A 22,854-nucleotide genomic window follows, 5' to 3' on the forward strand; every position below is an offset into this window, starting at 1 on the left:
TTGCAAGGACAGCCGGGAATTGATGTATTACTCAGAAGTCTATTTCCTGTGGATAGGTTGTCATGCAGAAATGGTAGAAATGTCCTCTAACTATTGACCCACTCCCATGTTTGCGATCACAGGTAGGGGGCGTTTACGGAACATTTTGGCAGAGTTTGGGGGCGTTGAGCTCTAGTGTTATTAAAAATGATAAATCCCACTGACAGGCTGGAAAAATCCAGTTAAAGATTGCTGAGTGGGGTAAATTCCTGCCTGTTGTTTTGCATTGGTGGTGGAACCAAAGTTCCTGAGTAATATTCCAGCAGAACACCTGGGTAGAAAATACATGCTGACGCCTACTTTACCTATTTAATTGCAACAAACAGGAATAAATACGTAGGATTAAAAGCAGCTTTACAGAAACCCCCACTGCTGTACTATGACTGAGTATTTGCAGTCTATTTTAATTGCCCTTGTGTTTGACTGATTCACTTTTCTAAACTTGTTGGTGTACTCAAGTTATCTCCTGTCTCCTTGGGTCTATTCCACCGGCTAACTCGTGTCTCAAAGTTCATCTGACAAACGAACAGACTCATAGTGGCATCAACTCTATCACTGCTAGGTAAACCTTCCAAACAAAGTTGCCTAAAATAGACATGGACAGCTACAGCAGTCATCTGACTAAAATGTGACTTGGATGAATTCGGATGGATTTTGAAATGGAGATGGGGTGAGGATGTGGGGCGGGGTCCGCGGAGGGTCCGCTGAGTATAAAACGAGCTCTACAGCCCAACAGCAGTTTCCTTCAACTTCACTGTTGTTCATGTTTGGAGCTTAAGACAAAGCACTCTCTTTTTGTTTTTTTTACTTCCAGAGAGACTTGCCACGCTTCTTATTTTCACACACACTGCTGATTATTGATGCCAAAACAATGGCCACTGATAAATCTAAAGTAGCCATTGGATTTATAGCTGCAGGCGCTCTGACTCTGATGTTTGGAATAATTTCAGCAATTATTGGGCCAACAGTTATGAAGAACCAAGTAGTGAAGGTAAGCTATGTTGTATACTGACTAATCTGTTTATTGCTGTTTTTTATATTATATTCTCAGTAAAACCTCAGCTAATATTTATGCATTATGTCTTCACAAAATTTTTGACTTCACAAATTTACCTGAAAACGGAACTTTTAACAATTTTGACTTATAATTTATAACAGATATCTGCTATCAGTTTTTCTACCATTAACTGTTATCAAAATTTTTGGTTAACTATTTTAATTAAAACAAAAACAGTGGATATAAAGCTATCAAGCAATTCAGAAGAATGCAACAAAAAAAAAATCCCTTTGCTACCAACTAACACTATCCTTTTAATGGAACTGAGATTTAAAAAAAAGTTTAAGTTTAGTTTTGCTTTTGACGAGTTCTTATTGATTGTTTGGGGGCTGCAGAAAAAAGTGGAAAGTATTAAGGATTCATATCCTACAAGAGGTAAACGAAAAGAAAAACTACATTTTAAATTATTTGAAGCAAGACACCAAGCAGAATAATAAAGTTTTTAAAAGTAAGACTGTGCAGGATACCTAAAACACTTTGGTTTGCAAGAATAAATGAGCTGCTTTCTGATCCAGATCCATCTTTAAGTGGCCAAAGAATCTAAATGCTTTGAGCTTCACAGATACTGACTTTGGCAGAGAGTGTTTCATTTTTTTTTTATTTTACTAACAGACAAACAAATAAGTGCTTTTAGCTCCATCACAACTCAGTAGATCTCTACAAATTCTGCTGTCACATAAACAAAAAATTTGCAATGGACAGAAAATAAATCAATAAATTAATTTTTTAGTCCCATTTAATACCAATGTTGGAAAAAATTATGTTCGGTGGTGATGTGAAACTTCATGTGAACTAATAATTATGAACCATTATGGATTGCACAGTTGTATCTATAACTTTCTATGGCTCTGACTTAGGATCAACATTATTATGTTGCTGATTTAGCATCAACGTTTTAATCTTAAGCTTTAGTTTATAGACTATTCAAATTCACATTCCCATATCTTTTTTTTATGAAGTCACTTTTGTTGTACAGTGTATGGTTATTAAAATGGTTAACCGTCAAACATAAACCAGAGTTACGCTACAAGTTTGTTAATGGCCTGCAAATATCGTCACAGTTAAGCCTGTTGCAATAATAAGCAATGAATCACATGATAAATTAAGATACAACATCAAGATGAACTTGATGATTTTCATTCTGATAAATAATATTTATTGAAGGGTACTTTTGTTTACGGAGGCATTCATTGTATTAGTCTTGCGTGTGTGTACTGTGGACTTTGAGAGGGTGAACTTGGATTATTATGCCATTATCAGTATATTACTTGAAAATGGTCTCAAAACAACATTATTGTTTACTGCAATAGTTACTGGCAAAAATGTATCTTCCAGAAAATGTTGCTATTGTGACAGAGCTTGCAAAAGTCTTATTTAATCTAATTTATTTTAGTTAAATTCAAAGTTGCGTGTGCATGTGTATAAAATATCTATAACTATATCCAACTTCTTCACTCCAAAAAATTGTTCAAATATATTACATAAAGAACAAAGTGAGTTTTTATTGAAATTTTAACAATGAAAATGTTGTACCTTGCATTAAACAAACATCCACAGCTCTACTGGGAAAGCGCAGGAACTACGCTTCCCAGAATCCTCGGCTGCTGATGTAGCGGCGTCACCATTAGACCATAAATACTGGGACGTGGTCTCAGACCTGAGTCGTTAATCAGAAAGGTGAATGAGCGAGCCGGTGAAGCGCCGGGTTTTTACCAGAAACGGAGCCGCTCGTCTCATGTTGAAACACCGTAAGGTCGTTTCCAGGCAGCTAACTTCGTGTCGTGGCCCAGCTAAACAGCTTGCAGACAAAGAAAGCTACTTCTTTGCCGTGAACACTGCCAGTGCCCTGGCAACCTGTCAGTGTCAGGATGGCTGTTAATAAATCCAAAGTCTCAGTCGGATTCATAGCAGTAGGCGTCCTGACTGCGTTATTCGGTATCGTTCTCGTTTTTGTGGGGCCAGTAGTCATCGATGACCAAGTAGTAAAGGTAAGGAGCGCTCTTGCATTGACGTTTAGCATAAATACAGCCGGTATTTTTATTTACAGATGGATTTGAAGTCAAAGTTTGAGACTCAAAGGACTTCAGAAGAGCGCGCGTGCAACATGATAACAGGCGCACGCAGGACTTTTATCAGCTTAAATAAAGTAATGCAGAAATATGAAGCTGTGTTCAGGGTGGACATTATGGAGTTTCTTCTTGTTTAACGCTAATAACTTTGTAATGTGAGCTTTAATTAAGTTATTGAATTGTTAATAACGCTGACTGTGTGTAAGTAAACGGTTATAAAACCAAACAAAAAATCTATTTCGTAAGGGGAGAAAACGTGATCTGTTTTAGATCATCAGGCCATCTGTCAAGATTTCCTTAGACCTCAGTTACAAAACTGAGCTTTGTGAGGCCACATGCAGCAGCTTTAGTTTGAGTTTATTCACACTTTCAAGACTGCTTTAGCAAATTTCAATTAAAGATATCTTAAATACAGTAGTACATATTTGTTAAATTTGTACAAATGTAAGTGCTTTCGATTATGGTCTGGCCATGTTTCTAGTTAAAACATAGTTCAAAGAAGGTGAAGCCATATTTGAAATTTGTCTACAAGCAAAAACACTTTGTTGCAAAACTGTTGTAACAAAAAGGTAGCAACAAAAAGCGTGAGTGGCACTGCAAGTGGAAAAAAAAAAGATTTTTCTAAAGATGACTGTCCAATGTTGGACACTTTCCACCATCATTTATTAATTTAGAAAATAAATGGACTTGGAAATATACATTTTTCTGACTTATTTCTGATAAAACGTAATTGGAACACTTAGCAAATAGACAATAAAAAAATATGGTTATACATGAGTATATATAAGGGTATTTATTCAAACTTATATGCATGCTTGTCAGCCAAAACATGAGTAATTTATTGGACAAAATGCCTAGAGCTTTGGACATCAGAATACAAGGAAACTTTATCACGTTTTATGGGAGAACAATTATTTTAAAATAAATAAACACTTGAAGTCGGATTATGATTAGAAATACCATAATTTACCTTAAATGCTAAGTACATGCAAAAATAATTACTAATTTGCAGCAGTCTTAGGAGGAAGAAGTTTCATGGTCTTTCTTTCAAATCTTATTAATCACTGAAAAAGAAACATTTTCTACAGAGTTCCCAAGACTTTTGATACGCAGACAAAACAGGCAAAACATGAAGATTTAAGGTGCAAAATTGCTTTCATAGTTAAAATCCAAAGCAAGTACAGTCAGTTTAAAACAAAAACAAACAAACAAAAAAACCCAGGTTAACTTAAAGTAACTAAACTTGGGTACATGTATGTCTACATGTTGTTGAGTATATCATTTCACATTTAATCTGTTAAAGTTATTCAGAAGAAAATGTGTTGCAGTTCAACCTTCATCCCTCAGACAATCTGAACATTTGACAAAATATTTGAAGGAAAGAGAGCAGATAACATTACCGAAGCAGGAAATATAACATTTGGCTTGTTCAGAAAATGAGGAAATCACAAGATTATCCCTATGTATTTGTCAAATGTACCGTACTTTGATTGTTTGTTTTTTTTCCCACTAATGTTTATGCGTTTCCGCATTTAATGATTAGATTTCCCCCCCTGGCAGTTTACCAATCAGAGCCATTCAGGGGAACAATGGCCTCTTCATCTTAGGCCAACTGTTTGAATGTTGTAGACGTTTTAAGAGACACTATAAATACATAATTAACTGTATTTTGGTTTTATTTACTGTAATAATAATAATAATCAAAACTTGCATTAAAAGAACAGTTTGTGTTTTTTTTTGTGTGTGATTAATCAACAAAAGTAACATTTTAAATTATTTGCAGTGATTGTGTTAAAATATATTTTCTATCCATAAGGACACCTTCTCCCTCTCTCGTTTTTGTCATGTCAGAACACCATCATTGATCCAAAGAATGACCTCTCCTACACCATGTGGAAGGACCTCCCTGTGCCCTTCTTCATGTCCGTCTACTTTTTTCATGTCCTCAACCCTGAGGAGATCCTGAATGGAGAAAAGCCCATGGTGGAGCAGAGAGGACCGTATGTGTACAGGTACAGAACTGCTACTCCTCCAGGCCTGCAGCTTTGCCACCATACACATTAGCTCTACATGTTGCATGCGTGGAATTCAACTCGCTTTATAATCCAGGACCAAACATGAGAACTGCTGTTCCTTGGGAGTACACTGCAAAAACACAAAATCTTGCCAAGTATGTTTGGTCTAGTCCACTTGAAATAAGGCAAAACTAGTTTACAAGTAACTTTTTAGCAAGATATAGGAGCTTGGCAATAATTCCATAATATCGATAAAAAGTACTAGTTCCACCTGCATATTATTTTACTTATAACATATTTTTCCTGTTCTAAATTAAAGTAATCTGCCATTGGAATCAGTTTCCAGCAAAATTAAGGAATTACTGACTTAAGAGAATCTCCTATATCTTGCTTAAAAGGTGCTTGTATATCAATTTTAGGTATATTGATATTTGCATCAGAAACTAGGCCAAAAATACTTGGTAAGATTTTGTGTTTTTGCAGTGTGAACACTTTAATTTAAGAAATCCACTGAGGTTTATGTTAGATTTCTTTGGGCTTCATAGAGAGAATTTTTGCATTTGATTATATTTGGATATTTTCAGACATTTTGAGTTTGAAAAAAAAACAACAACTTGATGTTTAGCACTTTTTTGAAACGAAAGTAGCTTGTGTGACCCAGATTTTTGCTGACTGAAGTGAGTGACTTCCTGTCATGCATGAATGGGATGATATTTGACAGAGATGCATGTTTTTTTAAAATTATTATTATTATTATTTCCAAGTGATTTTACGTTAAACTGATCACAAAAAAGCTGCGAAGTCATTTAAAAAGGGAGCAGTTACTTTCACACGTCTCCAGGTTGATTTGGTTGCCCTTATTAAATAAAATTAAGAATTTAGGAAAACTGCTTTTTTGTATTTACTCAGGTAATCATTGCTTAAAAACTTGAATTACATTTTTTTATGTGGGTTTTTAATTAACCACTGAAAACAGGGGTTGGGAACACAACTCAATCAGCATACATTGATCAGGCACTATGTAGTTAAAGTAAATAGTCGTCAAACTCATGATTGGTTTACTCGGACCTTGAAACGTCTGGCTGCTTTTCAATAATAACACCTGACTTTTGGTGACCATGTTCTGAGTGGCTGTTTGATTGGCTCCTTGTCAGAAATCATGTGCAAGTCTTCAAATTCTGCTCAAGATAATACTCACTGCAATTACTTCAAACTAGTCCGCCTAAAAAACACACAAAATAACTCAGTGACAACATAAAAAATGAGCATGTGGGAAAATGTTTATCAACCACCATGGGTGACCATACTAACTATCCTTAGGTTCTGGGGACATGGACATGATTGACAGCACTAAAACTCACCTCCTGGACCCGATTAGATCACATTAGTTTTTTTCACAGATTTGCCAGTTAGATCACTTCCTGTGTCGTTCTTATGTTCCAGAAAGCAGTGTCGGAAGGAAAACATCACTTTTCACCCCAACAGCACCGTGTCCTACAGAGAATACCGCAGATACTTCTTTGAGCCCTCCATGTCGGTTGGGAACGAGTCTGACGTCATCACCATTCCCAACATGTTGGTGCTGGTATGAGAGCGTGCTCCAAAGTCTTTTCAGATTTCCCTTAATATTTCCCCCACATTCAGAGCTTTGTGTTTTGACTCCAACCCTTGCTTGCAGGGCGCAGCGGTGATGCTGGAGGACCTGCCCTATGCACTGCGGCTGTTTATCAGCGCCACCTTCAAGACGTTCAAGGAAGGTCCCTTCCTGACCAAGACGGTGGAAGAGCTGATGTGGGGCTATGACAGCAAACTGGTCGAGTTCCTCAACAAGTACCTGCCGGGCATGCTGCCGTCCACAGGAAAGTTTGGCCTCTTTGCAGAGGTGAGTATTTTGTTTTCCTTTCCTTTCATTTTTCTACACATTCTGTTGTGCTGCACAGGAGAACTTTATCTCAGTTTAAACAGACAGAAACTTTAAAGATCTATTTGTCCCTAAAACACTACTACCACACCCTCTCTGACTTGTTCACACAGTATTTTACAAAGTGCATTGTCCTTCTTGGCAATTGGTGGCTTTCTCTTTGAATCCCAGCCATGTTGTTGTTGCATCAGGGTATGTTTTTCTTCTTGTTTTTGCTCTTATAAAATCAAGACACTAGAAGACGTAAGCCTTGCGTTACCCCATCAGAAGATTGGATTGTCCAACACACTTTGGCTTCTGCATATTTAATTGCAAACGCCCAATAATTCATGCGACATTTGACCCAAATGGAATTGTTCATCCCTGGTGCACTGAGAATGATAATACCACACATTGCTCAGTGTTTGTAGCAGATTTTTAACAAGGAACACTTAATCTCACTGCTACAACCTGGCCTTTTGGTAAAAGGATAATGGCTTCACAGCAGATGTGGTATTGGAGCAAAAATAAATCAAATGGAAATGTATATAGTAATAAAGTGGCTTTTATTTTAAATGCTAAAGTTTAGGACTCTTTTTTTCTATGCTGCTAAAATGCTGCTAAAATTTTGACTGTAACTTTTTTAATGATTACATCTCGATTCTCTTTGCGCCGCTTATTTTCTAGTTCTGACTTTGTGTTTATTATTATTTTGTTTTTATCAGTTTAATAACTCCAATACTGGTCTATTCACCATCCACACCGGGAGAGATGACATCAGAAACGTCCACAAAGTCGACTCCTGGAATGGCCTCACTGAGGTAAGACAAAAATAATACCACTTTCACATTAGCTCTGTTAAGTCTGGTTTAATCAAACTATAGGTTGTTTGTCTCGAAAGTCCAGTTGAAGTGAACTCTGCTGCAGTTCGAATGCTTTTGTGAACTAGACCAGCGCAGGGCATTCTGGGTAAATACAAGCTTGTGTAGCACTAGCTGGAGAAATGGCTCATGGTCTTTTGCTGAAAACAAAATAGAAATCTTCCAACTGCTAAAATATGACGCTGCTCCATTTTTATTCACATTTTGGGAAGAAAAATGTTGCACTCAGTGTCAAATTTGGAGGTTTTTGTTCTGTTTCCTTCAGTGTTCTTGTTGCAGCGCCACCACAGGCGAGGGGGGGAACAGGTTTCTCAAACGGTTTGGTTGGTTTGACACAGTGCAGTGTGAAAGAGAACCACAGCAGCTGAAGATGTAACAAATGTTTCAGTTTTAGACCCTGATCTAGCACTCTAAGTCACCTTTTTAACTTTTTTTAATGACTGGGTGCTTTTCCTACCTGATTGGATTCCCTTTGTCTTAACAGCTGAGCTACTGGAGGACACCTCAGTGTAACATGATCAATGGAACAGCCGGGCAGCTGTGGCCTCCTTTTATGACAAAAGAGACCACTCTGCCTTTCTACAGCCCAGACGCCTGCAGGTAGGAATACTTCCTCCACATCCTCTGTGAAACTTCTTATTTCCTGTAATTCATTTCACTGTTATTTTAGATCTCTGGAGCTTGTGTATCAGCGACTAGGCGTGATGAAAGGCATCCCTCTGTATCGATATGTCGCTCCCAAGACCATGTTCGCGAATGGGACGGATTATCTTCCAAATGAAGGCTTCTGCCCCTGCAGACAGTCTGGGCTGCTCAACGTCAGTAGCTGCCGCTACAGTAAGTACAGGCAGAGCATACCATTACAAAGGTCACTGATTTACCTTTGACGTTCCTGATCTCTGTGCCTTCTGAGCTTCATTTATTTTGTTTCTTTGTAAGCAGTACATGCAGTAAGCCTAATTTTATTTTGTTGTTGTTTTCTTTTAATTACAGCAGCACAGTGAAGGCTAGTGATTAATAACTTTACACCTCTAGGCTGATTTACATAGAGGGGGGAAGTAATACTTACTTAATGTCTCATGGTGAAGGGTTTTGTATCTTGTTTTCAGACTGTTTCTATGTGTTGGTTACTTGTTTCTTGTGTAAATGTTTCCTTTTGTTGATGTTTCTTTTGCTTCTTTTAATAGAACTGTGTGTACTGTGTTCCGTCCTGTGAATTGTATAGTGAAGTGTCTTGTTTTTGTGCTCACTTGTCTTAGGACAAAGGGTGAAACATAGCTATTGTGCTAATTCCTGCATACTTACACTGCCATACATTATGGTAATGTTGATTAATGCGCACTGTCCTTATCAAATAAATTGAATTAAATTAAACATCCCCTTTGAGTTCTAAGGGGATTCCTCCTCTTGACATTAAAACATTTTTTGAGCTGAAATCCTTATTTGCTCTCACATTTGGTTTGGGTTTCTGCACATTGCCCTTGCAGAAGAAGCATATTTGCTGCAGATTTACGTTGTTGTAGCCTTGGGGTTTAGAGAAATAACTGCACCATTGTTTTTATCCATTTTTAGACTCTCCGGTCTTCATCTCTCATCCTCACTTCTTTAATGCTGATCCTGTGCTGCTGGACTACGTGCTGGGTCTTCACCCCACTGAGGAGGAGCACGGCCTTTTCATTGACATTCATCCTGTGAGTTCCCACTTACACCCACACTTAAAAGTCGCCACTTTTAAGAAACCCATCAAGACTGTACCAAAACAGTTAAAATTGCAGAGGAAGAGAAGCTGGGAGATCTTTTTTTATTATTATTATGTGCTTCTAAGCATTTTAAAATATTTGAGCAGGATATAAATTGTGGTGGGAAAATTATTATAAGTTAACATCTGCTGATCATGTTATATTAAATGCTTGTGAACTCTCAGCAAAAGAACCTGTACACACACAAGGTTGGAAGTTGTTTTCCTACATCTGCATAACCAGACTGTTTCCCATGTTATGGATCCCTCAACCTTGGTATAAAACTCATGTGTTGACTCTGCCTGGTAGAGCTTTTCATTCAGAACTTGACAAGCTCTCTGGATTGTGCACAATATACATGTAAACCTGAATGAGTGATTTTATCTAACAGTGCTTGGAAATATTTTTTTTCCCCCACAATATAAATGCATTTTCAGAAGGATTTGAGTCAAAACTTTTCAGATGTGCCTGGATTTCTACTTGGCTACTGAGGAGTACAGAGCAGCAAAGGACTCACACAAGCACGGCATCACAGATGGCTCCACTTCTCCTTGGAGCATGAATAAAATTTTTTTTAAAAGTGCTGCCAATGAAACATTTGGAGAACATGCTTTTTTATTACAACATCTAAAATGTTTAGGAAAAATAAATGTTTTTCTACATTTAAATGTGATAATACTATATGTCGGGTCATAGCCGAAAAACAATTTGAAACCCAAACCTATATCAGACCAGGAGTGACAGGGGTCACTCAATTGGTATCAGGCTCTGAGTCTATTGGTACCATGCCAGGGATCAATAAATCAATAAAAATATGTCTCAGGGTACATTTACACTCTAGAACTGTTGTTCGTTTACCTAGAAAGTACAGTTTGTTTGTGAAGGTGTGAACATGCAGCCAAACTCATAAAAGCAAACTCTGGTCCGCCTACGTTTGTAGTGGTTGAAGTGAACGCTGGCGTGGTTTGAATACATATAGGAAGGACAAGAGACTGCTTTAAAGGCACAGGTGGACTACAGCCCAGGGCATTCTAGGTAAATAAAACCAAAGCAAATGTGTGAGTCCAGCCCTGGCAGGGGAAATGAGAAAAAAAGAGAAATCCTACAACTGCTAAAATCTGACACCATTTTATTTTTGTTTGCATTTCATGAATAAGGAAGTTGTGCTCCGTATCTTCTTCAGATCTCAGTTTTCGTGTCATTTCCTTCAGTTGTTCTTGGTGCAGCGCCACCACAGGTGAGGGTGGGAACAGGTTTTTTTCAAGGGTTTTGTTTGTTTGACAGTGCAGTGTGGAAGAGAACCGCACCAGCTGAAAATGTAACAAATGTAGCAACTTTAGTCCCCAATCAAACCGAGTCTACCGGACTGTCAGGTGTGAAGACATCCTTATTTTCTTTGGTAACTCATGATTTGCAACTCATGATCGTTTCACCCTGGAATGATTGGATCTGATTTTACCCAATCGTTAACCTTTGGCCGTGATGTATGAAATGTGCCAGCTCAATCGTGAAGGAAGCTACTCTATGAAGTTTATTGGGTACCACCTCCACTGCTCTTAACAGAGCCAGCTGGAAAATTAGACTTTCATCAAACTCTGTGGGGAGAAACTTTGCCAATAATAAAATGTCTTATACCTTCCTTTTCCTCCAACTTTAATTGCAATATTCGGAAATGCAACCAGCACAGATTTAACGACGTTGTTCACTTCTTCCCCTGCCATTGCTAAAACTACAGGCAGACTACAATTCTAAAACAGCGCAGAAAATCAACATTTCGTTCACAATTTCTCCTTTTGTTTGATGATTGGCTGATCTAGCCCAACTGGACAAATCCAAGACTGAGCACCAAAGGGACAGGAGAATCGAGTGGAATTGCCTAAGAAAGGCTACCGGAATATGAACTCAAACTGCTGATCAAACATTCAAACCTCTGATGTCCTTGACGTCTGCTGCTGGGATCTTGGCCAAAGATAGTCTGATTGCAATCATGGGCTAATCATGTCAGGGTCAACTGCAGGCCTTTTTTGCTGCTGAAGATGATTGAAATCTTTAGATGATAAGGAATTTGTTTCCCTTTTACAGTTTTATCCTATTATTAAGTTTTATTGCACCATTCTTATGACTTTAGAAGTTAGCATCATTTCTAACTTCCAAGCCTTATTAGGTTTATTTGATAGGGACAGACACACATTGACATACAGTACAGACCAAACGTTTGGACACACAGTTGTGTCCAAACTTTTGGTCTGTATTGTAGACAAACTGAACAGAACAGCAGCAGCTTGTGTCCTAGTGCTTATGGTGTGAGCAAATTTGCAGCACTTGTCTCTAAATGCGCTTTTTAAACAGTATATCTAAGAACTATTAGAAAATGAATGACAATGACACATGTGATGATCAGAATGTGATGTTGTGTTGTAGCTGGTCAACAATGAGAGCATTTTGGTAATGAGCAGACAAACAGAGAGAATGAGGTTTAAAGTTAATTTGTCTTTTTTTGTTTTTTTCTCTCATGGACGTGTCATAGGAAAATGATTCTGATTACATTAAATTTTACTGCTGATAAACCTGCAAGTCAGGCTGTTGGTAGTCACACTGCTGTCTCACCTGATGCTTGATGCAAGGATTGATAGGGCAGAACACAGCTATTGCTCTTACTTAACCCTACCCATATAAACATCATATACCTTATCTTTTGACAGTGACATGGAAAGTGATAAGGTAATTGGAAATTGGGCTATTTGCTTCTAATTGCAGTTGTTTGTGAGATTGTAAAGAATTCTCTGATTCCAATAAAAAGATAATAATCCAGGTTTGATAAGAAAGCAAAGATGAAAGCGGGGAAGATGGAGTCAGTGTTCATTCAAACCTTCCTCTTCTACAATGACCTGGAGTTATGAATGAAACACTCTGGGCAACATTTGCTTCTCCTTGCAAATATTTCTAAAATAACACCACAAAACACTAGCTGCATTTCCATTACAAGAAAAACACAATTTTGCAATTCCTGTGCTTCCATTAAATAAGAAATTAAATTAAAAGTGCATGTGAATAATCTTGATTTTGCGATAAGTCATTAAAATAGCATGTAGCTCATGTTAGTATAACTCAGTTACATGAGTTATATTCATAATTCAGCCATAGTGTTAGAACTTATTATCAGCCATCGGAGGAGACATTGGGGTCTTGTTCAGCCGCTGGAGCTACAAGCCGCTTGTACTTGGGAGTGCCTACGTATGTTGCGTTTTGGGAAAATTATAATTGGAAATTTTACAGAAGAGTTATGGATTAAACATGTTGGAATGACACCACTTTTATGAACTGTGTGATGCTGTGAGAGCTCTGTTGGATGCAGCTGCACATTGTCTGAAAAAACCAAAAACAAACCATCATTCTCCTACTTCCTCCTACTACTCCTTCGTTGTTTTCGCCAGTGGTAACATTGGGCTGTTTATCATGTGACTCGCATGAAGCAAAAAAAAGTCTCCAATGCAGTTTTGTGAAATACATCTATTTTCATGTCTCTGAGAAACCATCTCATCTTACCACAAAAAACTGTTATAGAAGAACTTTTTCAAAATTGCAGTGTTTCCCTTTAGCGAATCTACTTTCATGATTTCAATTTGCGCACGTTTATGGTTAGTGGAAACGCAGGTAACGATTTTGATAGCAAAAGCAATCGTGAAACTCTGGTGACTTACAGAATAAACAGTTTCATAAAGATCAAGGAAAACATCAGATATTTAAAGCAAGGTTAGGTTCTAAAGTAATATCCAATTCTTTCACCATCTCACAGAGCTCTGTTCTATCCACTTGGAAAGAGCATGGTACAATTGTAAACCTACAAAGACATGGCAGATGGGAATAATTGGATCATATTTATTTTCCCCACATCTTGGCTTAGAGTTGTTGAATCATCGCAGTGGGAGATCATCTGCTGGACAAGCATTCACAGAGGAACAAGTGTAGGGGAGCTTTTGTTGGATGTACCCTTGAGCTAGGGCGTGCTGTGTAAAGTAAACTGTTGTGTTTCAGTTGCTGCATGTTGGACAATATTGGCTTCCTCACTTGTTTTGGTGTTGTGTATTCCTATTATTGATAGTTGGAAAGCTTGTGCACAGATCAGGAAGATTTTTCCGATATTTTCCTCGTAATTTACCAAATTCCTAGAAGATTCAACATTGGCTTCATTTACATGAGAGAAATGGACACTGGAAGTTTCTCTAAGGATTTAGGTTATGTGAAATTATTCCACTCAGATGGTAGTAGACAGTAGCGGCTTTTTTAACCCATCTGGAGGCAGGTCCACATATGAAAAGAATATAAGTCTGATTTTCTTTGTCATCTTCTTAAACAAACAGTTTTGCTACAACTGTGTTTGTAGTACAACACTCATTGTACTCATTGTCTTGTGTACAATGGAAAGTACTCACCTTCAATAACAGCTAACAGAAGGTTTCAGGAAGTTGTATAATCAGTGCTAAAGTGCAGGAAAGCTCTAATAGCAGGACATCCATGTCGACTTTGTCGGGTGTGGTGATTGTCACTGGTCCCCTGTTGCATTCCTATTGTTTACCTCTAATCATCCTCCCCTCACTCCCACATCTGCCCTGATTTATATTGCTTTTTTATCAGAACCACATGTCTGAGGACTGAGCCCTGTATTTTGCTGATGTCAGTTGTCTGGTTTTGAGCCTAAAGTCTGAGGTGTCACACAGTTTGTTCTGCCAGAAAATGTCCAGGTCATAACTGTGTCATATTTTACTTATTTGTCTCCCAAGTGTCAGAAGCCATAAGAATCTTGTTTGTTGGGGGGTTTGGAAGGAGTACCAGTGCAACTTCCATCAGTTGCAACATAAAATGTTCCTTCCAACAGTCCCATTTTTTGTCGTGAGTCAGCAGAATGTTTTTAGTGCATTTTCTTAGCAAATGATAGACAAGCCTGTGTGTTCCTTTCATTCAGTAGGGGTTGGGACCTTGGAGTTTGCTCAGAGGCCATTTTTTGATGAACACAAACCTCCACTGAATCAAGTCAGACCTGCAGTGCTTCAAACGTTGTTCTCACTTCTTTTGTGACCTTCTGGATGAGCTGCCACTGCTCTCTTGCAGTAATTTTAACAAGATGGCTGCTACATTGGCGATAATTGATCTAACTGGAGTTTCAAAACCTTACAAATGATTTTCTAACTTTTCAAGACTAATGGACAATGACTTAGTGATATGCTACTTATTGTCAAGTCAAGAAAAGCTTACAATATAGGCTCTACGTAGCTATGGTTTCATTACAAATGTACCCCAAACTTTGTCAATATTCTGCTAATGCCGAAAAAACACAATTTTGCAATTGTGGTGTTTCAATTAAATAACAAATGCAATTAAAGTCACATGTGAGAAAATTTGCTCATGCGATGTCATTAAAAAAAACATGCTGCGCTAGCATCCACCAACTACTTACTGTGGTCTTCTTCTTTGAGGGTTGCATCACTGGTGACATCCGGTTGTTGATCACGTGACTCTTGTGATGCACAAAATGTGTTTCCATTGCAGTTTTCCAAAACAAACCAATTTCGGTATGGCCAAATAGCCACCAGCAATTACTGTATATGGTCAATGGAAACGCTGCTAATGGTATCAGGATATTAAAAAGTGCTTCTCCAATCTCTATTCCCCTCATTTTCAACCCACACAGAAGAAACCGGAGACATTTCTCAGTCTGTGAGTTAGTGTTAAGCTACCCCGAATAAATATAGCACATTACTTCCAGTTTCCTTCAAAATAAAGATGAGTTTTTTTTTCCAAGATGAAACCCATAGTACTTATAAAAAGAAATAATGATCAGAAATGAATACAACTTTTCAGGCAGGTTATCCAGACAAGCCACATCCCCCCACAACTTTGGCAGCTTGCTATGCTACTGAAGTTAAGTCATGTGGAGCCTGAGCTGTTGCTTTTTGGTTTTTCTTTTCTGCGTATCGGAGGAGGCGTGTGAATATTTACAACTGTCATCAAGTGTTTTCCACTGGTGAATAGTCTTTCTCTACTCTAAATAACAATCTCCAGATATCTGCTAATGGTTTCCCAGTTTGATAGACAGCAATAGTTGCTTTGCTAAGGTCATTGCTGAAATCTGTCCCCCTTCACAGCATGTTCACACTCACACCAGAGTGCTTGAAAACTGCTTTCTGTGTAAAATGCTTTACGTTTCCCATCCTGGTTTGGTCATGAGGATTTCCTCCTTTTCTTTAACATGTATAATGCTTCCTTGGAAATTAGCATTGTTCAGCTTTCTGTTTATTGCGTAATTACTGATAACTAAAAATCCACATGGATTTTATTCCCCCTCTGTGATTCTGTTTTGTGTGTGTGTGTGTGTGTGTGTGTGTACAGCTCACAGGTGTCCCTCTGAATGTCTCCATACGTCTACAGCTTAACCTCTACATGAAGAAAATATCAGGAATTACGTAAGACCTATGAATTATCACATTGTCCATTTTGTCACCTATTTATTTTCCTGCCCTGTCATTTTAATCAAGTTACTACTCCCTATCTGTCTAACACTGCTTTCTTTGTAGTGGTGTTTTAAGTTTTATGTTCTTGACCTTGTAGAGAAACTGGAAAGATTTCTGAGGTGGTGATGCCCATGCTGTGGTTTGAGGAGGTAAGCTGCTGATGTTGTGCATCTTGAGAGGCTGATACCTACAGATCCACTCAATAAATTAGAATGTTATAAAAAGCACATTTATTTTACATTTATTTTAGGAACTTTGTCACATTTTATAGATTATTTTCATATAGATGGATGTTTGAAAGTAGATAGGGCGACATGGACTAAGAATTTTATTATGGCATTTTGTGGTACGTTTTTATTGAAATAACAATAAAAATTATATTGTGACAAAAATGGTTTTTATTACTTATTTTTCAGGTAACTGTATGTCAGCGAATGCTTGGCACAGCATTCATAGCCGCTCAGACACAAATACTGTTGTTGAGAAACTTCCCATTTCAAATATGTTTCTTCAGGAAAAAAGTCTGACTTATATCACTAAATTGCACACGGTAACTGCATCTAGTCATATTTTTGAATATAGTAATATTTATCGACGCTCTTGTGGAAAACAAAAGTAGAGAAAATTGTAGAACTAACATTTCCAATTATACTGCCGGTTTTGTTTTGTTTTTTGTTTTTCTTTATAATCAGCAACTGAAATTTATCATGACAACAATAAATCAAACTTTGTAATCCCGGAAGAGTCAGCTGCACATTGTCCAAAAAAAAACCAACCAAATCATCCTCCCCCTGCTACTTTCTGTTGTTTTCTTTGTAGTTTTCGCCAGTATTAACATCCACCTGTCATCCAAAATACATTGTTCCATTATAGTTTTGCGAAATGCATCTATTTTGATATGGCTGAAAAGGCACTCCCCCCCCAGTGCAAAAGTGTTTTATTGAAAAATGTGAGTTTTTTCGAAATTGGTGTGTTTCCATTAAGCAAATTTATTTTCCTATTTTTAGTTTGCACAATTCTATGGCTAACAGAGGCAGAGCAAAGCTTTGGCTTTTCAGAAATTTTTAAATCTCTTTTTGGTCATTTTGGGCTGGTGAATAGAAGTTGCAGGATACAGGGTGTTTATTTTGTTAGTGTTTTTTTTTTTTTCTTAAAAATGGGAAGATAGATTTAGCTAAATATGGGACAAAACCTGAAATGCTGCAAAAAATCAACCAGAAATACTTCTTTCTGAGCCAAATCAAAAGTAAAACAGTTTTTGCTTCCCTTTCGCCCCTTTACCTCTGCAGAACGGATACATTGATGGACCAATCCTCACTACGTTCCACACTAACCTGGTTATTCTCCCTGCTGTCATGGAGTACATGCAGTACATCTTCATAGCCCTCGGCCTGCTCACCACCATAGTGGCCGTCCTGGTGTATTACAAAGTCAAGGTAAGAATCCCCAACAGCCAGCTGCTGCCATTGACACTCTGCCTGTGGCTCGCTGCATGTTTTCCAACTAGTGGATGGAGGTAAGGAGCAGGAGAGACTACACTGAGGATCAATGGCATAATTAGGCTTATCATAAATGCACAATATGCTCAGGATGGACAGTATAAGTCTTCAGCAACTTTGCGTATCTGTCGGTTTTAGCCAGATGCAGAACCGGCAGATTTATGGGAATTGTTTTCCACAAAGGAAAATATTTCCATCACAGCTGTTAGTGAAGACTTGCAGTCACTCCTGCTCCTTCCAGGATCATGCTTTGTTTGTCTACAAGTTAAACTATGAACCCTGCTTTGACTAACCTGACAAGGAGAGTAAAAAGTCCAAATCTCTCCAGTGTTGCTGACTGTTGAAACCCCCCCTCCCCCAGCTGCTGCTGATTACTCTTCCTGCCTGTTTATCTCATCATTGTTAACTCGTAAATGAGAGCCTATCAGTTATGGCTTAATTAGTGGGTGACATTACGCAGTAGTGTTAATCAGAAAGGTCAAAGTCATCCGTGTTTTACACACAGCTGCTCTCTGATTGGACTGCTGATAGCCGAACAGGAAACGCACAAGAGCAGATTTGGTTCTTCTGCTTTGTTATTGTGTTCTTTACTGAACATGTTCTTAGTTGTTTTAGTGATTTATAGCGCAGACTAATGTCGTCATCACTGGTGAATTACTGAACGATCGAAAACAGATAAAACGAGCTAATACAGTCCATCAGTAAAGTATCAGTCTTATCTCTGTCATTCCTTTGTGTTATGAAAGGAGTCATGTGTAGTGTTGCAAAATAACATGAAAGAGCTTTGAAGGTCAATAAGTAAAAGTTCCAATTTAGTTGGTGTAATGATAACAGATTACATACTATTTCTGTGGTATGTATCGTATTTGTGGCAGACAGCCAGCAGCATGGAAAATAAAACAAAATTTAATATTTTACTGAAATCTTATACTGAGCTGTAAAAGATTTGAATATGTTTGACAAAGGTTCTTCATTTGCTTCCAGAGGTCTAGTAATAGAGCAGCGACTTCTCCATTCTTTGAGAATTCTTGGGTTTGTACAACCGTCTCATACAAATCATCCAAATCGAGAAACAGCTTTCCAACTTAAAATCTTTGACTTTTTAGCTTTAATAATCAAATTGATATGAAACACATTTTTTAAAATTCTCTTTCCAAATCATTGCACAAGTTTTTGATTGTCAGTTAATCTGGGGCTTTAAATGGGTAAAGATAAAATCGTAAGATGGAAAAAATGGTCCAATGGCAGCTTTTTGATAACTTGGAAGTCCTCATAATTAGGCTTGGTTTATTATAAATGGACATTTATTTCACTGTGTAGCAATAAACTTTTAGACGCTCACTTATACACAGTACAAACAATAATTCACATAAGGACTGGGCATTGAACCTCCTCTCCAATAGGAATGGACAGTTGTCGGGTTCAACAAGGTGAGGATTTCACCAAGTGGTGCCAAAAGGTTTTCTTTAGTTTCTGTTTCAGTATTGTAGATGGAATAATATGGCCAGTCCTTACTTCTGTGAAATACAGACATTTTTGAGGGGATCCAGGGTTCCTCTGAAAGATCTCATAAATGATCCTCCAATAGAATTTGTGCATCATATCTTCTATAACTATTTTAAATCACTGCAACAATTTCAGAGAAATGTGTCCTCTTTCAATGTGCCTGAAATTTTTATGTAGCAAAATGAATCAGTTGATTCCTTAACATACAGAGGTGCTTCATAAGTCATGTATAGACTGTTCCAAATGACCACTCTGCCTGGAAGTCCTTCTGACTTCCAACTAATCATGCCTGAGATATAACCAATTGCCTGCCCTTGTAATTCACTGCATGACAAACTCAATTGCCCACAGAAAATAATCCGTGCATGGACAATCCCTGACATCTCTATCTGAATTACAACACTATTTTTTTTCTTTGATATTTTCTAATTGGCCCGTTTGTAAGGCAATTTGACCATCTTTTAGGCAACCAGTAGTGAGGAGGGTAAAGGCTCACATGGCTTTGAAACACAGGACAAAAGTATGAGGTATTCAGGTAGGTTCACACTCAAAGGCATACACGTAGCAAACGGTACATTGGGAGTGATTACTAATGTCCAACACCTGCAGAGGAAATAAACATGTCTGCTTTTGTTGTTCACAAAAACCCAATTTCATTTTGTCTCACTGTTGCTGTCTGTTTTCTTGCATGACGGTAGCTCTTCTACAGGGGGTAACACTGGACCTGACCTAATCATTCGCAAGCAAACTAGATTTGTTTTTAGCTCTTGGCTAAAAGCAAACAAGGTTAGGAATAGCATTCCTATGTAGACAGAAACTATTTAGCAATTCATTTCTGTTTGAACTAAATGGAAAGTTGAAATGTCTGTGATGCTACTTCTTTGAGTTTCCTTGAATTCTGCTTTTAAAGGTGGTCAAAGGTTCCAGAAGGTTGTGTGATGACTGTGGAGGTAAAATAATGAAATGTATAAAAACAAAGTCATCTCATAACTTCTAACTAGTGGGTCAACATGATTGACCAGGCTCATCAAGCCAGTTATTTTTACTTAACTGTATCAATCAAGATGTCTCCCAAGATATACTTTGTGACTATGCTTTGTGATTGGTTGAGTTTGGAGAGTATGCACTCACATAACTCCAACCCTTGTCGGATTTCCAGGGAAATAGGATGGAGCTGATGCAAGATAATGACTTTAATTTATACCCTTGGATTTGTATATGCTAACCAAATTTGATTACAGTATATCGCCAGCGGGTAAGCAACACCTACAAAGCTTGCAAAGAGAATACTGATCATCTGACTACATCCGACCCTTATTAGAATCCATGAATACCGGAAATCTCCTCTAAAGACGACTATAACAGCCTATTTCAATAATTCAGACACCAAATATACCTGTACATGCTTTAAAAGCACAATGGAAACGATCTTAGCACGACCACAGAGGTAAACATCCACAGTCTTCTTCATCTCCGTTCTCAGCAGTAACAGCCAATCAGTGCCAAGGACCATAAACATCGCTCCTGGATAGTCTGCTTTGTCAGCAGGAAAACAACAGTAGTAGAACTGTGGTCTAAATTATCAGTACAGCTGTCACACTGTTAAAAGTTTCCCTTGCGTTTCAGTGGTGTACAAAGAGTAGATAACAATCCAATATAATTGTTTTCCACATCTGATGCTTCGGTTTGATCCCCTGTTGAATCTTGTGTCACGTTTGTGGAAATTAAGCAACCCCTGCTCAAATATTACAACAGAGAATGATAATAACATCACTGTCTCAGTCTGCTCTGATGAAGATTTATCCTAACCATATGAAAAATGATTTAAATGCCCCCAACTGATAACAGTCCAACCTATTTAATGGTTAATTGGTCTAATAATTATTCTACCTCTGGTGTTGAACTTTCATCCCAAGAATGGTTAAATGGGAAGTGTTGTTTAAAATTGACTTTTTTTTAAAATTTTACATCATCTTATAATGTTATTCCCTCATCAAAAACACAACTGGAGGGTTACCAGGATTCTTTCATGCATATTTTAGAAATCTTTTAATCTCCCATGGCAACCATTTGTTTCAGAAAGAGCAAGATTTTTTTCAGAGACAGAGACACAATTTCAAGTCATATTTCTTTTAAGTCATATTTGATATATAAGGTATTTTTATAATAACTGAAGGTAACATATGTAGTTACTTGATTGTGCTATAAAATGACTCTATGTGCTTATAAAACACACAATACTGCCCCTTTAAAAGCTCTGTTAAGGTTTCTGCCATGTATCATTTTTCAGGAAATCCCTTGCGTATTGTCCAGCTGCTTTCAGAACAGGTTAGAATTACAATAGCCAGGCTCATAAATAAAAGACTGAAAACATTTAAAGTTTGCAAAGAGTCAAAATTTTAAGATGCAGAAGCCATAAAAAAATCAAAGCTTTAAAGTTGGTTCAAAGTATTTTACACAGAACCTCATAGGAGTGCTAGCAGGTCTTAGCATTTAAGACCTGCTAGCAAATTAAATTTAATTAATGATTTAATTTATCATGTGAACGGTGAATAATTTATTTTTAATTTTATTTTTGTGTTCATCTCACAGGCATGTGAAGGAGATGCCTTTCTGAGGGAAAGCACGAGCACTTCAACTCATGAACGAACCCCTCTGCTTCAAGACAAGCAGCACTGACATACTCCCCAAATAAAAAACCCCAAAAAAAACAACTTGTACTGACTCAGCTGCTGAGTCAGATATGGAACAAGATACAAAACGCCATATTACATAAACGGAAAGTTTACAAAACACTCAGCCAAAGATGGTCGCTGACTTTTTCAGGTTTGTTTGAAACAATCAACCGCTTACATGTGTAACCGTTTTAAATATGCAAATTTTTTTCCCACTGTTGTCATCTCAGATAATCTATTTTATTCGCCTCATCATTTCATCATCAACGACAGCAGTGGATAGAAACTGCAGTGATTTTAGTTTAACTTTGACTACAACGGAGCAAATAAAAATGCTTTAGCCAGATGTTTTGTATTTTAACCACACATGTGCCTTCATCATGGGAACTTATTGAGTCCAGTTGATCTCCTGTGTTGTTGCTTTCTGTTTACACTGAAGAGTCTGGAGATTAAACTGAGCTCGTTTTTAACCTTACACCAGTTTTGCACATAGAGCTGTGACAATCATTGAGTCGAGCAGAGGAGACGCACTCCTTGTTATATACTACTGTCTTTTGTTAGAGTTTAAATGTATATGTTCGGGATGATGCAGATAACGCTGTTTGATGTCCAGCACACGTTTATTGTGTAAAAAAAAAACGTATTAAATAAGAGTAACATGCATATAGAAATATACTGATGTTTGACATCAGTTTAGACTGAAGTTCTCCGAGATCTTCAGTCTCTCTATCTTCTCATTTTCAGCAGATGTTAACCTGTACTGTCTTTTTTTAATTTGTGGAAGGAATAAATGTGAATAAAATGATCTGAATAAAGATTTTGCAGAATCTGTTCTGTGAATTAGAAGGGATGCATTTCTTTAAGGCCAAAAAAGGGGCATAAGTAAGTTACTTTAAATTACTCTAATGTCTAGCAATCAAATTAATGTCATACACAGTCAATGAAACTAACTCCTCTGAAGATGA

General features: G+C 37.6%; 1 protein-coding gene across 6 annotated transcripts; it reads left to right on the forward strand.

Moving 5' to 3' along the window:
- The first annotated feature begins 775 nt into the window (after positions 1 to 775).
- On the forward strand, positions 776 to 22,704 carry scarb1 (scavenger receptor class B, member 1). Of its 6 annotated transcripts, XM_028025995.1 has the most exons (13): positions 776 to 1,030; positions 5,017 to 5,177; positions 6,624 to 6,765; positions 6,859 to 7,062; positions 7,806 to 7,901; positions 8,446 to 8,561; positions 8,632 to 8,798; positions 9,534 to 9,652; positions 16,088 to 16,161; positions 16,307 to 16,358; positions 17,499 to 17,645; positions 19,680 to 19,749; positions 21,807 to 22,704. In XM_028025995.1, exons 1-13 carry the CDS (start codon positions 911 to 913, stop codon positions 21,812 to 21,814), a joined length of 1,476 nt encoding a protein of 491 aa, XP_027881796.1. In that variant the 5' UTR covers positions 776 to 910; the 3' UTR covers positions 21,815 to 22,704. The 6 variants fall into 6 exon arrangements, with proteins under 6 accessions (XP_027881796.1, XP_027881795.1, XP_027881793.1 ...); XM_028025994.1 differs by lacking the exon at positions 19,680 to 19,749; XM_028025992.1 differs by lacking the exons at positions 19,680 to 19,749; positions 21,807 to 22,704 and adding an exon at positions 18,693 to 19,672.
- Positions 22,705 to 22,854: the final 150 nt, after the last annotated feature.

The sequence above is a fragment of the Xiphophorus couchianus genome, chromosome 8 (assembly GCF_001444195.1).
Source record: "Xiphophorus couchianus chromosome 8, X_couchianus-1.0, whole genome shotgun sequence".
Taxonomy (NCBI): Eukaryota; Metazoa; Chordata; class Actinopteri; order Cyprinodontiformes; family Poeciliidae; genus Xiphophorus; species Xiphophorus couchianus.

Bases quoted from the DNA above. Each gene is read 5' to 3' on its own strand.
- scarb1 (XM_028025992.1), top strand. From the start codon at position 911: ATGGCCACTGATAAATCTAAAGTAGCCATTGGATTTATAGCTGCAGGC. The intron at 7,063-7,805 runs GTGAGTATTTTG...TGTTTTTATCAG, and splicing joins AGTTTGGCCTCTTTGCAGAG to TTTAATAACTCCAATACTGG. The intron at 8,799-9,533 runs GTAAGTACAGGC...ATCCATTTTTAG, and splicing joins CGTCAGTAGCTGCCGCTACA to ACTCTCCGGTCTTCATCTCT.